The 23,456-nt window shown below is 39.4% G+C and overlaps 1 protein-coding gene across 2 annotated transcripts in view; it reads right to left on the bottom strand.

Moving 5' to 3' along the window:
* Positions 1-23,456, bottom strand: part of sema3bl (sema domain, immunoglobulin domain (Ig), short basic domain, secreted, (semaphorin) 3bl) — a 77,633-nt gene that overhangs the window by 12,290 nt on the left and 41,887 nt on the right. For both annotated transcript variants that reach the window (XM_059333129.1, XM_059333130.1), the window contains exons 4-10: positions 23,126-23,245; positions 10,946-11,036; positions 8,017-8,133; positions 6,943-7,085; positions 4,583-4,697; positions 3,980-4,049; positions 3,666-3,810 (exon numbers count right to left, since the gene is read on the bottom strand). In XM_059333129.1, the coding sequence (XP_059189112.1) occupies positions 3,666-3,810; positions 3,980-4,049; positions 4,583-4,697; positions 6,943-7,085; positions 8,017-8,133; positions 10,946-11,036; positions 23,126-23,245 (801 nt within the window). The remainder of the gene's footprint in view (positions 1-3,665; positions 3,811-3,979; positions 4,050-4,582; positions 4,698-6,942; positions 7,086-8,016; positions 8,134-10,945; positions 11,037-23,125; positions 23,246-23,456) is intronic.

Below are 23,456 nucleotides of genomic sequence, written 5' to 3'. Positions count from 1 at the left end.
TGGAAAATGCCCTGTCACCCCAGGTGCGGTGTTTAGTCCTGGTGGGGTGGGAGAACAGATTGGCGTCAGTGGACCGGAGAGAGCGGGGTGGAGTGTGCCAGTGGAGCAGCTCAGACAGGTAGGGCGGAGGCTGGTTATGGAGGGCTTAGTCAGTAATGGTGAGGACTTTGAAGTGGATTTGCTGGGTGATTGGGAGACAGTGGATGTTATGGAGGACAGGAGTGACGTGGTAAGGGCCGGCTCTAGGTATAGGCCACATAGGCGGTTGCCTAGAGCGCCATCTGCTGGAGGGGCGCCGCCAGTCACCATCGAATAATAATAATAATAATTTTCGATGCCCATTGTCGCCCTACGTTTGTGTTTTGTCTTGAATATAATAAATATTAACAAAGTACAGAGACAGTGGTGCTGAGTGACGCGACGTCTGGTCATTGGCTGCGCACCTCAGAGGGTCAGATCGGTGTCACAGAGGTCAGGTCACGTCAAGTGACAGACAGGTTATGTTTTGATAAATCTTGCAAGATGAAACGGACGTCTAAGCTCTCCGGTGCGCAGTATCGAAAGAGAAGAAAAGAGGAGGAGGAGAAGAAGCCCCAATATAAAGGTAACGTTATGTCATCTTTTTTAAACGCCGTTTTGTGTGAAGATGTTTCATTTGTATTAGCTTGCTAGCTAGGTTGAAATAAAGCAACGCTAGCTTAACACAGTAAAGCACATTTTTCGCAGGGTTTGCACTTTCATCGTCTCTCTTGTCTCTAACTTTGTTAGCGGTCTCCAGCTGTGCATCTTTGCAAATTTACTTGTGAGTTAATAATTATATAGACAGACGGTTGTATTATATAGCCTGGTTGGCACCATGAGCAAACAAAAATGGGAGTTCCACCCTCCGTGAAACAGCAAGCGGAGCTGTTCAACACGGATGGATCTCGCCTAGGGCACTGAATGGGCTAGAGTCGGCCCTGGATGTGGTCACAGGTACGAGAGTGGGTTTGGATATATTGTAGTTTCTTAAGTTGGATGGTGAACCATAGAGTACGCTATCGAGTCGAGTCTGGATGTGATTAGAATGCGACAAGAATGTCTTATGCATTCAGTCATAAAGCAAAGATTATTAATATTACAAAGTACTCTTGTGAGATCTGGCAACACAGGTAGCATTAATGTTAGCCAAGCTATGCCATAATTTCAAGCTATTGTGAACTAATATCTGTGAACATGCAGAAATCCATATTTTCATAATGCTGAAAAGGCTGTTAGCTGCGCTAAAATCGTCGGTCGGTGTTGCCATCTTTAGTTAAATAGCTTCTTTGAAAACAGTAGTATGTGGAAAATGGGGTATGTCTTGTTGGATAACAGACATATAAATGAGTTAGCAGAAGCCTCTTTTTGAATTAAGAAGATTGCATCCTGTAATAATATATCTGAATCCAAAGAAAGCACTCAACTCAAGAGTTCTGACTCAGTTGCGTAATTGATGAATGGTATTGAAGTAAACATGGCAACAGGCACTTACTAAAATATGACACTTTAAAGCCAATCTAAACTGTGCAGGCAGAAGGCAGAAAATATGCAAATGATACTCTGTTTTAATTAACAGCACTAGATCATGCTGTCACAACATTAATCAGACTGTGAAAGTGATGTGATTTCATGTCAGGAATCAATCCAAGTAAAGAGAAACACCCAAGTTAAAGGAATGCTGTATGGAATATCGAGGATATAATCTTTCTGGCTGATATCGAAGTATCAGAAGCTATGATGAAACGAGTCATTGTGGATAACAGAGGCAGTCAGACAAATACATAACAATGGTCCAGGTAGGATTACCAATAAAGCTCTGGTAAATCTGGACTATTCCATCACTCCCTCTATTACAGAATCACTCCTGATGCAAATTGAAACAATGTGCAGTAATATTTCAGTCCAAGATAAATATCTCAGGAGGATAAATTCACTCCTGGGTGACTATTGTCAGGTGAGTAAAGACACATGATGGATATTCCACAGTATGAAGCTTAAATCTGTTACCAAAAAAAAAAATGCAGGAAAATGTTCTGTGTAGTGCGAGTGAGATGGAAAAATCTAGGTCATTATAATTGTTTTACTAGAGAAACGAGTCCATAGCCAAAGATTCAGCAAGCTGTTTTTTATCAAATGACTTTTGATGAATATTTCAATGGACACCCCACTGTCTTCTCTCTTTTCTCTCGTTCCCATCTGTGCCTCTTCATCAGCCTACCCCGAGTCATCACCCCCTTTTCCCTGTTTCCTCTCTTCCTCCATGCCTCTCTCTCTTACACTCTCAGTTTCTGGCCAATACATTCCTGTTAATCAGAGAGTCAGCAGAGTGAAACCACAGAGGTGTCTGCTCTGTTCTCACATTATTCATATTCCTTCTGCCTTCCTTACGCTCTCCTGCACTCTGGTAATGAGGTATTAAACGCGCAATGGGATCATGTGTATGTGTGTTGCTTTACACGCGTGTTTGTGTGTATAAGAAGTCTAAATTACAGTGATGTGGTTGAAAGAACATGACAGATTCCCACTGAGAGTCAGGATGTAAACCAGGAGAAGGCTCTGTGTTGTGTACAATCACCACAGCTGCACTACTACATACGGTAGTTTACTTTACTGATATGGAAACTTTCCACACCTCATTTTTCATGTTTTATCACCTCTCTATTCTTGCACACACAGTTGGCGTGAGCAAATACTTTTCCCAAGAATTCAGTTGTACACAAATGTATTGCATTAGCTAGAGGTGTTTTTGGAATTGGAATTAAAGTGACTGGATGATTTTTTGCTGAAAATAGTACAGTTAGTTTCCCTGGTGAGGTCACCACTATCACAAGTAAGTTAGAATTATTTATTTAATAATTGTAATAATAATAATAATTATCTTTGTTTATTGAGCACTTTTCAAAACACATATTACACAGTGCTTTACAAAAACACGTTTTTAAAAAAAAGACATAAAACAACAAATAAAAGTAATGTTAGAAAATGACATCATTCTGTGGAATTAAAAGACAGTTCAAGGAAAGTTAAAGTTCAAGTAAAATCAGGAAAGGCTCGCTGATTAGAGTATGTTTTAAGAAGAGACTTAAAAGGACAGGTTGTTCCAGAGCCTGGCGGCCCTGACTGCAAACGCTCTGTCCCCCTTAGTTTGGGGCCTCTGGAACATTAAGAGGACCTCTGCCAGAGGATCTCAAAGTACAGACTGGTATGTAAAGTGTTAAGACGACTTTAAGTACTGATAGTACTGATCTGATGGTGTTTTGTTAATAAGGTAAACCAGGCTAAAACTAATACATTCTAATACAACAGCCCTGCAATAAAACCTAGCTTAAGTAAGGTTATGATTTCTGTTGAAACAGTTATCTACTGCTTCTATTCTAAAAATTATTCAACTGTTCATAGGTTTTTGTACAGATACAAATTAGCTTTTTGGCTAAATCTGACACATTTACATGATATCGATGTAAATTATATTATGTGTCCCTGATAGATAGAGTCTGGACAAAACCAGCTTGTTTATAATACTGAAATGAGCAGAGGCCAGAGAAATGTAAAACTGTGTGTCATCAGCATATACAGTTTTGGCAACTAAAACTGTTGAGTAAATTTAGGATGAGAAATGATATAGTTTGTCAACAAACACTCACCACGCCTGGTCTTGGATAAGGAACCCTGCCTTCATAGGCCCCTGATTGGTAGTCGGGGCCTTCTTTATGAGCAAATGGTCCATTGAAGGCTTCTCTGATGTCAGACATACGGTAAACGCACACAGCAAAACCCTGGAACACATTACTGTGGGGGAGAGACAGGAGTTATACAGTTGAACATGCATACATTGAAATTTTAATTCCTCTCTTTTTCAAGGAGCATCTCCAAGCTAGATAATATTTGGGTAAAGTAAGGTAGAGTAGTTAATGTGTAAACAAGCTGTAAACACATATGAGGCTTCATGGTTACTCACCTGATGGTGCTGAAGATTGCATAGACATCTGGGTTTCTCTCATCCTTGGTCCTCAGCAGAAAAATATCCTCTGTTTTATAAAAAAAATATATAATGTCATTTAGTTTACAGTATAATGTGTGAATCTGAGCTGTAATGCATTTTGTTTGTGAAAGGGAACAAGCAAGTGCAGATAGTTTGTGTGCCTCTGTACATGAATTTCAGCTGCATGCATTCAGGAGCAAAAGCATAATCGAATCAAATAGCCTTTATTGTCATTATATAGTCAACTATACAACAAAATTGGGAGTGCCACTGCTTAAGGTGTATAGTTAAAGCAATCAAAACAAAAAACAAATATTATGAGTAAAACATTAGATAGAACATTAGTAGAACACTGATCTGAAACAGGGACTTAAAAAAGGACTTAAACAAGGATGTGTGATGTAAGAAGTAAATATAGAAAATAGATGAATTACCCCTGAAAATACTACAAATGGTAAAGACGAGGTAGATAGTGTGTAGCACATATTAATTGTATTGCACATATCAGTTTTATTTCATGTGTAAATGGGCATTTAAAATGCAATAATTTTGTTTAAAAAATGTTTGTTTTCATCTCACCCAGCTGGTTAAAATGTGTGTCAATGCCGTGAGGTCCTGGTACAGAACACACCAGTCTGGCTTTGATGAAGGTACTCCACTTGTTCACCAGCACTCTCTGGCCTCCCACGTCATTCTGGCAGTAAAGACAGTACACACAATTTATAAAACACAGCAGCTAATTCATATTCAAAAAACACATTTTCATTGTTTTGCCTCTGTACTCCAGCACACTGAATGTGGATTGAAAGACTGAGCTTAAAGCATCTTTCAGAGTGTTTGGGTGGGTGAAACTGTATAGGACTTCTCACCCTTTTTGTACATTGTCCTCCAATTTAAACTTCTGTGTTTGACATGACCGCCATGAAACTGACTATGTTTTCCACTTTTGAATATCTGAAGGCAAAAAAACCCTGACTATGTATAAAAAAAGGTCTAAAATCCTACATTGTCTGTCTGATGCATGTAGTAAATTAAAGCTTAAAGTCAGCCGGCCTGCTGGAGTAAAAGCAAAAACTGCACTACATCATATTAAACTAAACTACACACACACACACACACATACATTCTTATATTTCCAAAAAGGGACCATAATGTGTGGACTTCTGTTTCTGGTCAATTTGAAAAAGATTTTTTTTTAAAAACAGATTTTACTTTTACGGTGTTTTCCTGTAATGTTACAGCAAATTTGCCTGCATCTTTAAACAGTCTCTACCTATCAAAGAGGGGACATCCATTGACCTCAGTAAAACAGATTTCACTTGCTCTGAATATGGACTTAAACACTCACACACCTTCAAGTCTTCTCTTGGATACAATTTTAAAAAGTTAACCAGAGGGTGTGGTAAGGGACATGTTTTAAATAAAATGTCCCCTGTTGGCTATGAGGTCCACTGTTGGTGAATGTGTGACAACGCTGAAGTGCACTGTTAGATAGGTTGGTAAGTGCACACAAACACACAATGATCTTTTGAATCTTTTGAACATGTGAGCTCAGTCCCTCATCATTCCAAGAAAATAAATGTAAAATACAGAGGGAATGTGTGCATGTGTGTATCCTTCACTGTCCCATTTTCATCAAAATTGAGGAAATCATTTTTATATGTGAAAGAGTGCCTGCATAGACATTTCCGTATGTGTGTGTGTGAGGGAGAGTTGAGAATGAGCAGTGATAATTGGCTTCTTGGCGAGAAGCACCACGGGGAACTGATGACAACTATTCAGATTCGCCTGAGGGAGAAAAAGAAGGCTGAAGAGGAAATACTATAATATGTGTATGTAGGGAGAGAAAGAGTGACAGATGGGGAGAAAAAGGAGCAGGAGATATGGAGATGAGGATGACAAAGAAAGTTATAATTTGAAGGTTTAGGTTGGATTTTGTCTGAGAACTTGTGCAAACTTTTTCTGGCAGTTGAACAGTCTCTAAGGAAATCCAGCAGCTGTGTATGTGTGCGTGTGTGTGTATTTGTGTGTATTCTTCTAAGCATACCTAGATTTTTTGTATGCTGCACACAGCACACATATGGTTTTCTACGACAAATCAATGCGTGAAAGAATGTGAGAGAGAGCAGATGGGGATCACAGTTGACCAATTTGACAGCTGCATGGGTTTTAGAATTCATATGATTCTGAATATCATGATGCCTTCACTGTCCTTTGGGGAAATGTAAATATTTGATTGCTCCAAAAGACATTTGTCTTTTCCACAAGAGGATTTGGAACTGTCACAACAGCAGGATAAAACCATAAAGCGCTTACCTCGCGTCCTGGGAAGCAGACATATGTATGTGACCATGTAGGAAAAGACCAAATTACTCATTTCTGTGTATTTGTGCTCTCATATAACCCTCTTCCAGTGGACATCAGTGGGAGTGGGTTAATCTATACATCAGACTGAAAGATGTGGTGTGGACTGAAAATTTAAGAACCATAACAGATCCCCCAGAAAGCAAGAAAGCCCAGAAGGATTCCCAGACTCTCCCAGGACAAAACCTCTTCCTCAAGTGAAACACCTCTGCAGATGTCTCATTCCTTGGATTGGATGTATGGCCATAAGGACGTCCATTATGTAGCTCACCTGGTCATCTGGCTTCACTCATCCCTACCTGTCAACAGATAATCTCTCACTTCTCCTGTGTTCATCTTTCATGAGTTTTTCATGTGTCCTTTTTTAATGCTTTGAGCACAACTTACTAATTGTGTCCTCCACTGGAATGGAGCTTCAGCACAAGACTCTGTGATAGATATATCTAAACATCTGCAAATCAAAGTATCTATAGAGCTCAATCACAGTTGCCTGTTGCAGCCGTAGTATAAATATCATAAAGTGTTGTCGTGAATCACAAAAAAAAAACGTATACACATAGATGATGATTTCTTACCGCACACACTCGTCCGACACGTGTGTGTATGGCCCCCTCTCTGTCCCCTGCCTCCGTGGCCTTCTCAGTGAAGAAGAAATACACTTTATCGTTGTCTCTGTCGTCGTTGTCTGGGATGAGGTGGGCGGCAATGAACTTAGGGTCTGCAGATGAAGATGGAAGAAGACAACACATGCCATTAAAATGATTAGAAGTCCTTCACATGGCAGCAGACTCAATGTAAAATGTACCATATTTACAACAGGCCCTGTTGCTTTCTGACACAATGTAACAATATGGTCCCCCTCATTTCTCTGCATGGCTTGCTTGATGCATATTGATGAGGATTTACTCCTGCAAAATTTGACCTGGTGGCGCATAATGTCAAATGAAATAGAGAGATATATTTGCTGTTTTTGTCCTGTTTGGAACCAAAAGTCAATGTTTTACTTTAAACGTTTAAATGTAACAAATGTAAGTACGTCAAATTCTACATCATGACTAACTACATTCATTCATTCATTCATTCATTATCCTTAACCGCTTATCCAAGCCGATCTTAGCTGACAACTGGCGAGAGGTGGGATACCCCCTGGGCAGGTTGAGTATCTACATCAAATACTTCTATAAACATGGGAGTTGAGTAACACAACAATGACACATATTTTAACCCAAACCATGATCTTTTCCTAAACCAAACCAAACTGTGACCATTTAACAATGTTAACAATGTGTTTGAAAGAGCAACCATTACATTTGGATATGATGATCATTTGGTCCCCCTGTAGGGGCATTAATTTAGGAACAAACAACCTATGTGGCTGTATGGGTTGGAGGACCAAATTCAGATTAGTTGACAAGCGTCTAATAAAATCTTTAGCTAGTATATTACACTGCATGTAACCATAGAAATATACTTTGCTTCATGTTCTATTATAGAATAACCCTCACTAGGAAAATTGACCTTTTGTTGAGACATTATGTAATAATGGTAATATACTCCAAGGTGTCCTGAAAATAATGTTTAGATAGTAATGTTTAAATAATAATTTCTGTATAGAAAGTCACAGAGTAATAATACAATGGAAAAATTACCATGGAGAAGTTTCTGGTCAGTCTCTGTCCTCATTGTGGAGCGACCACCCATACTCCTGAATATCACAGAGTCTCTGCCCAGGAAATCTGCCGTCAGTCCTGTATACAGCTCCCCACCTATAGAGAGGCAGAAACAGTTGTCAGGTGCGGGAGACGGGGAATAAGTTTAGAGAAGCATAAGAGTCAAAAAAGTCAAAGGAATTGGAGAAAAAGTAGGCCAAAGGAGCAAATGTGAAGAAAAAGCAGCAATAAAGGAAAAGAGATTAGGGGAAATAAAAACTTTGGCACAGAATAACAATAAGGAAATCATGGCTGACAGTGAAAAAGTTTGCGGTTCAGGCAGAAACTGAGGAAATCGAACACAAATCCAATATAGAACACACCAGGAGAGTAATCTGAAACCCAAACTCAAACACACTTGGTGCAGTACGTCCTCCACTGAGACCGTAAGCGGGATTCAGTTTGAATTTCAACAACTCAGAAAATTGATTTTCCTGCAAATAGATATAAAATCTTCCCTGCAGCACGTCGAGTAAATGAACCTTGAAAAATCGTTTAGCAGCCAGGGCATCTGTCATTGGACAAGACAGCAGCCTCAGCGAGCTTGGAGACAGAAATCACTGTAACACCAGTCAGAAACATTTGTTTTAAAAAAAACCCTCAACTGTTATCTTTTCCCAGCGTAGAAATTAATCTGGACACGGCCAGTGATCTCATCGGTGTGAATTAAACTCTTATCTAATCTTATTTGGCTGCAAAAATGGTATGAGAAACACACACATCCTTCCATACGTTACAAACAGACAGTCAGTGGTGATGACAGAGCCTGTTGAGCTTTGTGTGTTTTGGAGGAAGATCCTGAAATCAAGGAGAGGGAAATGTTACTGGGTTGATAGCTGATGAATGCAACTTTCATCATCTTTTACTGTTTTTATTCTTGGCATTTCTTTCTCTTTTTATTCTTTCAACATACACTGTAACATGTTGCTCAAATTCTGTTTATTCCTCTGTTCATATTTGTGTCTGTCCATGTACGCAGTGGTGGAGACAAACCAAGTACATTTACTCATCTACTGTGCTTAAGTATGAAAATTTTTATTTTCTGTTGATTTATAATTAAGTTAAGACATAAATGTAGAGCAGAAAAAGTAAAAGAAACAGATTAATAAAACAAAATATACTTAACAAATACATTTTAAAGTGATAGTACTGGTTAAGGCTTTATACAAAGTAATTAAAATTAACTGCACTGTTAACAGCTTCAAAATTAAAGTTATGAACACATCATGATCCAGTAACATGCAATTTATTATGCAGAATGGCCAATTTCGTAGTAATGAGTACTTTTATTTTTGGAACTTAAAATGTTAAATTTGATGCAAATACTTTTGTATTTCTACTTCATTCGGCTTTTGAATGCAGGGCATTTATTCAAAGTCTTTCTATACTGTGGTATTATCACCTGAACTTGAGTAAAATATCTTTTCACCACTGCATGCATCTCTTTGCTGTTGGTTGTTTCATAATGTTCCTTTTCTACAGATTAGTTTCAAGGCTGGTTTACTTTACATAGAAAAAAAGAACCTTTTTGCTTTTTGCACAGCATTGATTCTGTTACAGGAGCTCAAACTCCTGAGCTGTCTGGTCATCTTACACAAACCTGCTGACCCTGAGGAGGCCAACGGATCTGCTGAGTCACCGTTTTCAACTTTCATTATGTTTGAGAGTGACATTTTAACTGGTGCAGGTGAACAACAAACCTTAAACAAAACACCATCCTCTCCAAGCATGTCCGAGCTAAACCTCTTTTTATCTCTTAGTCTCCCTGCAAGAAACTTCTGCAGTCCTAATGGCAGTGTTATATAAATCCTTTATTTAACCAGGCAAAAAGCCTCATTGAGATTAAAAATCTCTTTTTCAAGAGAGACCTGACCAAGAAGGCAGTCCTCAGCAACTTTATCTGTATGGTTCTGTATCTGTGTCCACTGTGTCCCCGCCGATGTCTAAACTATTGAGTGTTTGGCTGTATTTGAACACTTCAAAATATGATACCTTATAGGATAAGCTCTGATGTTACAAGCACCCAGCTGCAGAGAGAGGAAGGTGGGCTGCACACACACACACACACACACACACAAAAGGAGTGTTAAAATACCCGCTCCAGCTATCAGAGGACGTGCTGTGTCCTCTCTGGGCTGACATTTAAAAAAAGGTACTTGAGGGTTTAAGTCATGATTTTGCATGGGGATTATCAAAATGTCCCATGTTGGCTTTGAGGTCCACTGTAACAAGTCCACTGTTGGATAGATTGGTAATCACATACACACACCTCCTGCCTAAACGGCTCCCAGGATTGTCTGTCAGTGGTATAAATCAGTTATTTTTATACTGAAACACCCATAACTATTTGACCTACTCAGCTCAACTCCGAGTGTGTACATGTGTCAGAGCCAAAAAAGGATTCCCTAGTTGCAATTCTTGAGGTTATTATCATTTCAAAACACAGCCGAGATCTGTGCAGAGAGGTGAAATGTGCAGAACAGACTATCTGTGTTTGGCATTTTAAATAGTTCGCTATGACAGACAAGGAATACCAAGCAACAAAAAGGCCAATGTTAATTTGACAGCTTTGTCACAGTGGGTCAACCTGTGAAATCTGTATTTTGTCATTACAGACTTAGAGGGATAGAACACCCACATTTTTGGATCTAATATCCTCAGGTTTTTTAAGTTGTCTGTATTTTTGTTGGCATTCTTGCCTTTATTTTAATATTTCACAGTAAGGCAAGCAGGAAAAGAAAGGAGGGGGAGTGGTATGACATCTTTTCAATAAAATGGTATTGTTATCAGCCAAATAACCCGTGGAAACAGGTTCTCTAGCCATATCACTCAATAAACCATTGACCTATAGGTAAAACATGGGACATACCATTGAAGGTGCTAGCAAAGGGGAGGCTGGGGTCATGGGGAACCTTCCCTCGTCCATTCTCCACATTTGTTGGGTCCATTGTGAACACATGCTGTGGAAGAAAAAGACACATTGAGGATTATTAGATTATTAATTCCAGCCTGTGGTCTGTAAGACAGAATGTATAAAAACTAGCTGTTTTAAGTTTCAGATTTATTGTCCTTCTACTGAACTCTGTGTCTGTCTGAGAACTGAGGCACTGTCTGAGAAACAAGGAAATGCAGGATCAGTGTAGCTGCCAGTTAAAAAAAATGTTTCCCACATGGTTTCTAGTACAGAAAGCTGAACTGTATATTGCAGAGCCAACAAAGGAACACAAACAAAGTACATAATGTTATCACATAAAAAACATACTTAATATCCAAACGTTATCAACAGAAAAATAATAGTGACAGTTCATATGAGAACAGGTTTCATGACCCTTGTGGTTATAAAACTCACTCAACACAAACTGTACAGTAACTGTAAGTAATTATATAAACTCATAACCCATGACATTTACATGTAAAAGTGTTTCCATTCTGTCTTTCAAACATAACAGAACCAATTCCACATTCATGAAACTTGGAGTGGTTTCTGGCACGACTTCACCTACTTCAAAGATGCACGGAGAAGGAAAACATCGCTAAAGAGGACAAAACTCCAGCGACACTTGCAATATAAAGAATTTATTTATTTAACCTTCCTGTTTTATATTCTAGTTTATATTTCATTAATAACTCCATTACTAACCATTTCAATCAATATTTAGTGCAATGGTGTTCTTTCTCTCAAAGATCATGGTTCAATGAGGATAATTCACTCATTTTTCATTACAAAATTATTTTTTTTATGAACATTGGAAAGACCTGCAAATACACTGGTTTTACATGACATTGTTGTTGTTGTTGTTTTGTTTTGGTTTTTTTTTGTTTTTTTTACATTTTTATATTTTTCTCTTTATGATCTTTTTTTTAGATTTCGAAAGTTTGAAATGGGTCAATTTGACCTACAACATAACAGGAGGGTTAAAGACCAAACATGTTTTGGCTTGGGTCATCCTGATGATGATAAAAGCTATAAAAGTAATTAAATAATGTTAATCTACACTTGAAGTGCTGTTCTACATACTACAAGTGCAGCTGGAGTTTTGACTTGTTTAAAATGGTTGATCAAACCAGAAAATTTAAGTTAAAAAGTACCAGACGGGAAGTCCCCAGCTCAACAAAAACCTTCTACTTTTAGCAGGATTTATTAGATCATCTTTTAACATCAAACTACAATCAGATTCCTTTTTTCTGACTCCACCAGTGAAGAAGTAAGGAAGCAATTAAAATAACAAAGCGGTTCTTTTCTTCATCATTCTCCAGCTAGTCAAGTTCACCTGACGAACACTGGCCACATCCTTGGATTGTGTGATTTGCCAGGTCACAACAGGGTCACTGTGGACAAAAGACTTTTTGTTTTTAGCCTTTCTTTTCCAACTTCAACGACATGAGTGTGCCAGGCTGCTGATCAATGAGTCCGAACGTAGTCGACTTTCCAGGGAATGGGAGGCGACAGGACCTCCAGCAAGACGTCCTGTTTGATTCCATATTAGTGATTTAAGTGCCCTTACAGTGAACCGTGTGTGTGGGACTCTCTGTTCCTCTTATAGACAATGGAGTATTGTTACTGGGAGGGTGAGTCTCTGACTGAACAAAGATCACAGGGGAGATGATGACATTGAAGTCAGGGGGATAAAAATACTGTGGACAATACACACAATCACGCACATGAAGCTCTGTACGTGCACCGGCTCATACTTACTCTTGCTGAGCAACATGGACACAGCAAATTGTTACTGTCAGAAACATACCAAAAGATTATGTATACACTGGCAAATCCAAGAGGTCTCAGAAAATAAGGAGAGACAGCTAATTTATTATTTAACCCACATGTAGCTTTTTGAATGTACGCAAAGAGGTTTGAATGAGTTTTACAGGCGTCAAAGTGCAAATGTTCAGCCCACCAGCACGCACAAGGTTTATACACACACTCATACTTCATTAAATCTGAGATGATGAGGGATATTTAAAAACTACGCTGACTTTTGTCTTCTAGTTTTGCACATCAGTGTGATTTAGGAGGACTGCTATTGTCATTTTCACTTGACTCTATGTATGGTATGATTATTTATTCATTCAGTTTAATACTCTATATGGCCTACATAAACAATGGAGACCATCAGCAGGAAGACTGGCTATTTCTATGTAGTTATTCCCAATGACTCTCATGGTGCCTTCAGCTCAGATTTCAGTGGGGCCCCCCGCTCCCCCACCCCCCTTCAAACCACAGTCAGGGCTTTAGTTGAAGGTGGAGAGCTCCGTGCCACGCAGCAGCAGTTCCTCCTCCAGCCAACACCAGACTGATCTGATCCAGACAAGGACAAGGTGGTGCTCAGGTGGACCTTCCAAGTAAAAGTAGCATGATGTGATATAAACACACCACTTCCGAGATATAAAATTCAGAAGAACTATGGTAACAAAAACAAAATTTTTGAGGTACATGTACTTTACTTGAGTATTTCTGTTTTATGTAACTTTATACTTCTACTCCACTACATTTTGAGGCAAATTTAGTTACTTTTCAGGTTGAGATTTAACATAAAACATGATTAATTTAAAGTGAACTTTAAATTCTATATTATATTATATTTTATATTTATCTAGGAACATAGCAGTATATTCAGTGGTTAAAACAACTCCTAAATGCATCAATAATAATATATTTTCAATATATATAACAATCTGAGTGGGTCCATTCGGCATAACGAGTACTTTTACTTTTGATACGTTAAGTACATTTTGATGCTCATACTTTTATACTTTTACTTCAGTAAGTTTCTAACGCAGGACTTTTACTTTTAGTGGAATCATTTCACAGTGTGGTATTAGTACTTGTACTTCAGTAAGAGATCTGAATACTTTTTCCACCACTGTCCATTACAACCTGAACATCAGCTTACAATACGATACAATACAATAAATCTTTATTATCCACCATGGTGGAAATTTACCTTCGGCTCACCGTAAAGATACAGAATTTCATTAAAAACATACAGCAGTTGAGAATGCAGTTAAAACATAGAATAAGAAAAGAAAAAGACAATTAAGAGCAGTTAAAAAGTAAGTGTGTTGTATGTTGAGTTGAGGAGGCGAGTAGCATTGGGGATAAAAGATTTGGTAGAAACATCAACTCCCCTCTGCTGGAGGTCCATGCAGTTATTGCTGGGCCCGTTGGAGGGAAGGTAGGCAATGAGAGAACCAGAATGCGGACTGGGACTGCTGCACAAAAATGAGAAGTTTTCTATAACAAGTCTGGCAACTGCAGATCTTTTTGACATGAGGATATTGGTGCCCATGGAAACACTACTGCCACCAAAATCAACACAAAAGCTTTAGTCGTAACTTTAAAGCTTTTCGCTCCAAAATTAAAAATCTACCATTAGAAGAAAAGTGATACTTACTGACGAATTACATTATAGCAGAAAAAGATGATTTCAGGGCAAACATGATCGGTCATATCACAGAGATAATAACAATATAAACATGTTGTTCTTGGAAATGTGTTGTTTGTTCTTTTCCCTTCATTCTTCTATCTATCTATTTCATCACTCTATTTCATTCTCTTTATCTTGAATTTCTGCTCTCATTTCCATCTGTTTTCTGCTCTCCATCTCATTTTCAGCCGAGGTCTGGTAGTTCACTCATTAGTCATCCTTATTCTTTCAGCACCTCTTCGGTCTCTTGTTACTGAAGTTCACGTCACTGCATCTCTATTCCCCATCTGAGTGTGTGTGTGTGTGTGTATATGATGATGGTGTGACACTTCTGTGCCCAGTTTTTCACTGCACACTTGTGCATCGTATATAAGTGCAAGACACTGCGCTGTTTTTGGGTTGTTTGTGTGTGAGTGCATGCGTGTGTTATCTCATAATGATCTGAAGGAATGGTGTGGCTGCCTGTGCAGCTGATTAGACTGTCAGAGTCACTTTGGCCAAACTCTGCCAAGATAAATACACACAAGTGCTGCAATACAGAGAGAGAGAAAGACATCCAGGCCACTTTGTACTCAGCTGTGCCAAGGCAAATACATCAGGACCCCAGCTACAAAACCATTTAGACAAGTGGCTACTGACACACATACATGCACATTTGTATCATTTCACTTGTGAGAAACGTCATTCATAAGCCTCTCCTTATTCATTATATAACCTTACTATTTTCCTTTATTGTTGGCCACAATCTTGACCCTTAATCAGCTGCTTTAAAGTGAGATAAACCTGCACCCTTGTTGACTTGAATACACCCAGCAGTTTTTCTGCCATAGCCTTACTTGGTCTGGTATGACCACTAGCTTATGTTGACTAACCAAGCAGCAATGCAGAAGTGCCTTGAAATCTGCATTCTTTCTAATGGCTAAAAGGGGGCAACTCCACTGGTTGCAACTATAAGTCAGATTGTATATGTTGAAAATGACCCTACTTCTTGTGTGATTAATAAGTTTAGTATCAACTTTCCTAATGAGTTTATTGTCTCAATCACTAGTTTCAAGTCTTCTTCAATACAGCACAATGTTATTGTTATTTTGTAAATTATGGTCCCATTTGGAGCAAAACAGACAATGAAGCAGGGTATTCTTTAGGGTGGGGCTATTTTTAACTTGTTACTACAGTGCCCTATGTGTTTACATCCTCGACAGTGTATTTCCAGTTCATGAAAGTTCATTGTAACTATTGAGTCACCTACAAATGTCTTCAGTGTCTTCGTGTTCAGTGTTCTGTTGTACTTAAAGACACTGAAGACTGTTCATTTCGAATAATGGATGTATTTCAGGCTCCAAAAAAACAAGATGGCGACAGCCAATATACCAAACCTGAGGCGTCGAGTTTGTTCGGTGGGTGGCATAAAGGTGACTATGTCCACTTCTTTTCACAGTCTGTGTGACTCACAATATGTAGTTATTGTTGGCACATAGTGTTACACTATGTTTTAGCATTTAGCATTATCCCATAGTTAGTCATTAATAGTAATTTTAGTGGCCGCTGCTCAACAAAGCTAAATAGTCTTTTTTTAAAGAACACCCTTAAATAAATAAAAAATTTAAAAAGTGTTGTTAAAAGGTCAGTTCCTGAGAATCATAGAGCTTCTTTAGAATTCTTTCCTGACACAGTATTTTGCAACACTATTAAGTCAGGCAGGAAAATATCCCCAGATGGCTATTTCTCCTGACAGCAGCCTTAATGGAGCAGATGCAACACAGCCACAAAGTTGCATGTTGCATGTTTTCGTATGGAGGGAAACCAAGAATCAAGCTTAAATTCCATTCCAACTTTAGTGCCATGCCAAACAAAGAACGTTGAATAACATGACAGATTATGAAATGTTAAAATGTTGCATCTATACATATAATAAAGCTGGGATGCAGCTACATGTAAATTCCCATATGGGATGAGTTGAGATGTATATTTTCTTTTGACTTGAGGTGGCAGAAGTGGAACCTAATCTTCCTTGTCTTCTGTCTTTGCACTGCAAAAAAAGAAAGTGCACAAAGAAGTGATGGCAGAGAGAAATATTAGACCTCCAGTTTTTATCATATACCACCCAGTCACAAAACTGCTCCTTCTCTCCCTGTCCCATCTCTCTTCCTCCGGCCTACTGAGTTGAACAAAGCAGACATCCACCTTTTGTCCTCCCAGCTCCTTCCAGTCTCTCATCTTCTTCTCCATCTCCCTCCCCTCATGTCCTCCCTCGCTGTTAATGTTTTGATAAAGTAGAGGTGGATGCTGCAGGGGTGTATAAAATTCTTCAAATATAAACCAGGACTGTCGTTTTAAAACATCTTCTGAAGTTCCCAGCTTTCATTTTTGAATCCCGAAAAGGACAGTTTTGAATTATCCATGTTTATTATTCACAGTTTAGCACAGGATAAAATATAGCTGCACATTGAGTAAAGTAGCCTAGACATGTTGAATGTCCCTCAGTCAGTTTGGACTCTCTTCAAGCATCTTAAAGGCAACTTGGCTAACCAAAAGACCTCATTTGAAGTGCTGTTGTACTTGGCTTTTTCCTCACTGTCCCGTCAAATAAATGGCTAGGCTCCCTCTCTCACCACTCAGCTCTAGTGAAAGCATGGGAAGCTTGCTCTCTCCTTAAATCTTTTTTTTTTTTTTTTTGCTTTTCATTCTTCTCTGTTGACAGAAAGTGAAAGACAGAATAGACAAGACAAACATAAAGTAGACACAGAGACAAAGAAACATTGAGACATTGGGATGAGAGTGGATTAAGAGTGATGGTAATAATCGAAAAGAAAAGGCTGAAGCAGTAAAATGAGCATTCATTCATCTCCACTTTTCAGGGCTTTGATCCAAAGGCAACATGCATAGGGAAAAATAAATGGGTGGTTTATAAGCAATTTATTTTTGATTATGCTTTAAATCTTTTTAGTCCACTTTTTTATCCAACTTAATGCGAGAGCTTTTTCCCCTAAAGGTTTTTTCTTTTTCAAAGTGTCCCACGAGTAGCACTTACTGAGGTTGTAATGGAAGTCTGCCATCATGGTGAGAGGAAGCGAGTTACTCAGTTGGTTACTTTCTGAGTGCCAAAAAGCAGGACTGCAGAGTAAAAACGACTTTTAATGAAAAACGGACAACAAGTTCTCCAACCTAAATGACAGAATAGGTCGTGTGTCAGTATCACCTATTACGACACATATGTACGTATCGTGGCTCGCATTTCACAACTCGTGGTACAGCGGCGCATTGGTTGGGTTGGGTGGTTTTAAAAAAGGCTGCAGTTTCTGTGGATTTATGTTGTAAAACCTCTGACCTAGGTTTCGGGCAAAAAGACTCCTGGTAAGGCGTTATAAAAGACAATTTAAAATTTAAATAAATGTACATAAATGCCTGAAGTGAAGTAGTTACAAGGGTCATGTGACTACTGCAACTTATGTTGAAAAACGTCATTCACATAACTTACGTAATGTAATGTATTATTGTTATTATGTAAACAACATAACTTTGGTTAAAAATAATTTACTTTTGTTTTCACATGAGACAGGAACCCAACTCTCCTGGGTAAAAGTCCACCGTTTGTTTGACCCATCCAACACCCCAACCTCTAACTGAAGGCAGAAATCCTCCTTTTTAAATCTGCTTCGCCATCAATCACTACTACATCAGCAAGATGGCGTCGGGGGCATTGCAGTGGTGAAATATGTCAACATAGCTCGTTTTTCGCTGCTTGTACACACGACCTTTATTGACGTTTTTGAGGGGAGAACAGGCTGAAAATGGAGCATTTAAACTGCTTTAGTCTACAATATGGCTCTAGCGCAAAGGTCAGTCGGCCACTTGTATACTTAATGTGTGTTTTTACAGCTCTCTATTTCTTCTTATTTTTCAATCTGTCAGCTGTTGTTAGGTGCATATAAATATCTGCCCGACTGTGCATGTCTTTCAATCTGTGTGTCTTTTTGCACATTTGCGTCTATATATTTAGATTTCTGCTCGACTGTGCGTGTCTTTCATCATGTTTGTGTGTGTTTCTGTCTGTAACTCTGCATATTTATATGTTCAAGTTTGTATCATTTGTTTGGTTTGACTGTGTGTGTGTTTTACATGTTTGTGTGTGTGTGTGTGTGTGTGTGGGGTCCAGTCCTCTGTATGTCGTCACAGTAATATGGTCGTTTATTTTCACGTCTATGACACTGCTCGGGCAGATGTGTCACTCAGCAGGGGGACTCCAGTTTGTGTGAGGTTGGGTGAGAAAGAAGGAGTGAGGCAAAAACATTTATTTAAGGTTCATATTTTTCCATAATTAAGATTAGCACCATGTGCTAAGAATTAAATTGTTTTCACACTGAAAGGAAGACAATAATGTAAGCCTTTTCTGATTGGCCAGATCTAATTCAATCTTATTGCACAACAATTTCAAAATAGTTTTGGTGATTCAGAAACTCACTGACCTCCCAGAAACATGAAAACTACTGACGCATCTTTCCTACGTCAATTAGTTGGAATAGTAGAATATTGTGACATGCATTTCTTTGTGGTCATCTTTGGATGAAAGCATGAAATATAGTTAAGATTAGCTGACTCTAAAAAGCAATAACAGCTCCAATATTGCAACATTTTCAAAACAATGTTTCACTGTAAGAGAGCCTATTTCCTCACTTGGAATTGTGCCTATAATTCTCTTTGGGCAACACAAGACGGAGAGGGGTGACATGAGAGGGACACAAAGAATAAATGTCTGTCTGCCCTGAACTGAGATGAAACACCTACAAGGTCAAAGGTCATCCCACCCAGAGTCCGGTGTGAGGGCTCACGGCCTTGGTTCCCTCGAGAGGTCAGACAAACAGATTGGTGTGTGTTCTCCTTCAGTTAACGATTGGTTAAATAAATGGACAGGCTCCCCGTGGCGTCATCCATTCACACAGACACTCTGACGAGCCACACACACACACACACACACACACACAAATAAACACACACAGGCAGGAGGATGACTGGTATCTCAACCCGTATCAGTAAGGACAGTTGAGGTGGTCGGCCTTTTAACACACATACTTTTTTTTTGGACAAAGTGCATTTTTTTCTTCTATATTTAATTTGCATTGTATGTTTTCTCACTGTGCAAATAAACCTTTCCCAAATAACTCTCATTTGTTTGTCAAAATTTTAACAAATTATGCTTTTAAAAAAGTGATGTCAATAAGCGTTACAAATGACAAATGCAAATTTGTGTGGAACGCAATTCAACCTTCCCCATCACGATCCAGTCAGCAGCAAAAAGTTTAACACACTCGTCACTAAAACTCCTTTATTAATGAACATAATGTTGTGCATGTTATCCTACTCCTCCCTCCTCTACCTGCAAACATTTACAGCTAAAGTGTTGAAAAGTCTTCCAGCTCTGCCATGGCTCTCGGGATCTCAGGGAGAATTAACGAGCACACCTGTGCTGTCTGGAGTCACCTAGACACAGGTGAAATCAATCTGGTCTTAATAAGTGCCCTGTTTGCTTTGCCACCCACCAGACCCGTGCCCTTATGTTTGTCAAGTGTGTTCAAAAACCCAGTTAAAGGGGGAATTAATGTCAAAATTAAGCCCATTTTCTGTGGAATCTGCTGGTTTGCCCTCCCCCTAATTCTGGTGCCTTATGTCCAATGTTTGATGTCCTCTCCTTTTACCCCAAAACTCACTGCAAACCTCAACTTAAAGCATAAAACCATCTATACATTACACATAAAACAAAAATGGCCTGTTTTGTGCTTAGCTTGCTGAATCAATGCAATCACTTTAAGGGCCTGTTAACGCGACAACTCTCGGGTGAAAACGACAAAATATTTTATCAAATGTGCCTTTTGCTTGGACGGCGACGGCGTTTTTGGGGCTTAAATGCAAAAAAATTTTTGAAACCACCCTCCAGAGTGGAAATCTTAAAAACGCTCTACCGTTGTGTATCCATCTAAAGGGTTGAAAACGCAAAAGCATGCTCTTATCAGCTCACGCTGGCCTGTCACGTACACGTTTACGTAACATCCATGTGCAGTCCAGGCAAACAACAACAACAAACATGTCGGACTATTTCCATCAGTCAGACATTCAAGTTGCCCTAGCAGCTCTGATAACTGTCCAGTAGTCATTTCAACAGGTAAGCAGAATTATCACAGATAATATGACAGAACAGAGAAGGCACATTAATTACCTAGGGCAATTTTTTGATGCACCAATTCAGTGGGAGGCGAAACAGGCAGCTTTGAACATGACCAGGGAGACTGTAGGCCAGGGAGACTGTAGGAAAGAGAAGTATAGGAGGGAAGAGAAGTGTCTACGCATGTGCAAGCTCTTGGTGGTGTTGTGTGGCGGTACTTCACAGTACCACCGAGCCACCTGGCGTGCATACTACATCAAATTTCACAGACTTTTGTGTCAACGTATGCACACAGATTCCCTCCCAAAGACGAACGTCTAAACGCGGAATAAAAAGTGAGAACGTAACGCCCCTTTTATGATTTCTGTCCAGATCGTCTCCATCTAAACAGGGCCTAAGTGTTTTGCTGTAAATTTCCTGGACAGAGCTCCTGTGTTCCCAGCAGGTCTGAGGATTCATACAGGTGACCTACTTCCCATAACACGGCTGCTCTGTCCTTAAACCCAGCACCACCCTACAAGGATTCCACTGACTTATTTTTGTATCTCTAATTTTGTTTTCCTTGTTCTCAACCATGCAGACCACTGTATATTGTTACTGGGATTAAAGTTATTTAGCACGAGCAGAGAAAGACGTGTGCTGTTTTTCACAATGTGCAATAAAATCTCAAGTCCAAAAACCACACTGAGGATGACAGATTGAGAGTGAGGCAGAATATGGCACCTCGGAGATCACTCACACTGCAGCACGCAACTAAATCCACATGAAAAAAAATGCTGCAATGCACCTTCTGTACATTATGAGCACACCACGCACACACACACTCCGACTAAAAAGTTGGCAATCTCCCACCCCAATGTCTCATTTCCTCTCCCGTTGCCAACATCAAGGTTTCCTTTCCCCTCATGCCCAGTTTGACCCCCTCCTGCTGGGCCCGGCATGGCGGCACACTGGGCCGCGATGTGGAGGACCGCCGTGAAACAGTGAGCAATGAGTGTGCCTTAATAGCTCCATTCATTGATTCTTGTCTTTCAAATGGCTCCAAGTGTGAGACTCCGCAGAGGGTCCCACCAAGCTAAGTGGCTGTGTAGTTTGCCAGCCTGTGCGGTTAAAAAGATGTATAGCGGACCCAACGGCTGAGTAGCCCGACAAAAAGACTCATGGCAGAGCTGCCTGCTGAGGCTTAACCTTGAACGCCGGGGATCTGAGCTCAAAGCACGACGAGCCTGAGCTCTGTTTTGGCATCAAACATATTTCTTCCATTACCCTGGTTTCCTCCACAGGATTGCTTAAAAGCCACCCATTGATTCCTTATCATATCATATGCACAGTACTGCAGATGTATTATAATACAGTGGCATTCTACCATCCTTTCCTCTATACTGCAACAACATTGCAGACATTTCTTTATGGCTTGTTCATAATGTGAACTATTTAGACAACTATATCTTGTGACTTTAGCTCACATTCTTTCGTTGTGGGCAACTTCTTTGGTGTTGCAATAACACCTAAAACACCATTGAGCAATACATTTGACTCAAATGTAATCATAAAAACTTGACCACAAGTTTGTGGTGGCTGTTCGGCTCTTAAGTGTATGTCATGCCATGCTCAAAGCTTTTTCTCCCACAGAAAAAATATCATCAGGCTTAGTTTTTACTCTTTTAGCCCATTGTTTTCGGTTTTCAGGTCTGCACATTTGCTGTGTAGTCCAGTCTCCCAGCTTTCACAAATCCCCCAATAAAGCATAAATCCATATAGGCAGCTGTTTCCAGCATCACACATTAACTCTACACTTTACTAACTTAAAACCAAAACCTGGAAAAAGACAACATTAATGAATATGCTAGCGGAGCATCAGAAGCTTAAGAGCCAAATATAGTTTTCTTATAATGTGGTCGTAGACATCATCTCTCAACTCCAACTCCATTCTTGCATGTAATGGTGCTGATCGTGGAAGATGAAGCCCAAGAAATATCAGCCGTTAGCAACAGAGGGTAAATCGTTTCAGGACGATAACAAATAAGTTCTGAGATTTGCGGAAGGAAGCCAAACCACAGCAAAAATAAGAGTGAATATTGCACTTACTTTCTTCAGGGAGACGGAAACATTATCAAACTGTCAGTTGAGATCTATATTCACTCCTGACAAAGTCAGTTTGTGACTAATGTCGAACAATAACATGATTAAGAGTGACGCATTAGTACAACTCAATTATTGGTCAGTTGTTATCAAAGTACACAAATTCTAATGGCAACACAGAAAGTGAATATAATTTACAGTTTCCAAACATTTCCCTTGCAGCTGTAATTCAGCATGCATACAGTAAAAAATATGTCTTGCACAAGAGTGGCTAAACACATCAACTTTAGTTTTTTGTGGATGATATGTGTATTTTTCTGCTTATGTGTGAGTGTGTATGATGTGCTGAGGCATTCCCACATATACACACTGCTTGGCTTACCTCTCCTCTGTGCCCCACATAGATGAATGCGCACATGGGCTGGAAGGCCCCGGTGCCGCAGGCCAGGAGGTGAGTGCGGTTGTAGGGCTGCAGGAGGCGAACAAAGTTGGCACACTCCGTCTGCAAAACACAGACACATACACACAGATTAAAAATCTGCATCTCAAAGAAATTTGGGATAAGGTAATTATATAATACATGCTGTATCATGTGTTTCTTGATGTCCATATGAACATAAAGTTCAGTCAAAGAGTACAAGGCTGAACTTGTGGTCTACCTGTACTATTTTGTGAATAATGTGCTTTAGGTTCTCAATTTGGGTACTGATCCT

Source organism: Centropristis striata, chromosome 5, assembly GCF_030273125.1.
Source record: "Centropristis striata isolate RG_2023a ecotype Rhode Island chromosome 5, C.striata_1.0, whole genome shotgun sequence".
In the NCBI taxonomy this organism is placed as follows: Eukaryota; Metazoa; Chordata; class Actinopteri; order Perciformes; family Serranidae; genus Centropristis; species Centropristis striata.
Note: the sequence above shows the minus strand (reverse complement) of the source record. Positions and strands in the feature narration are given on the sequence as shown.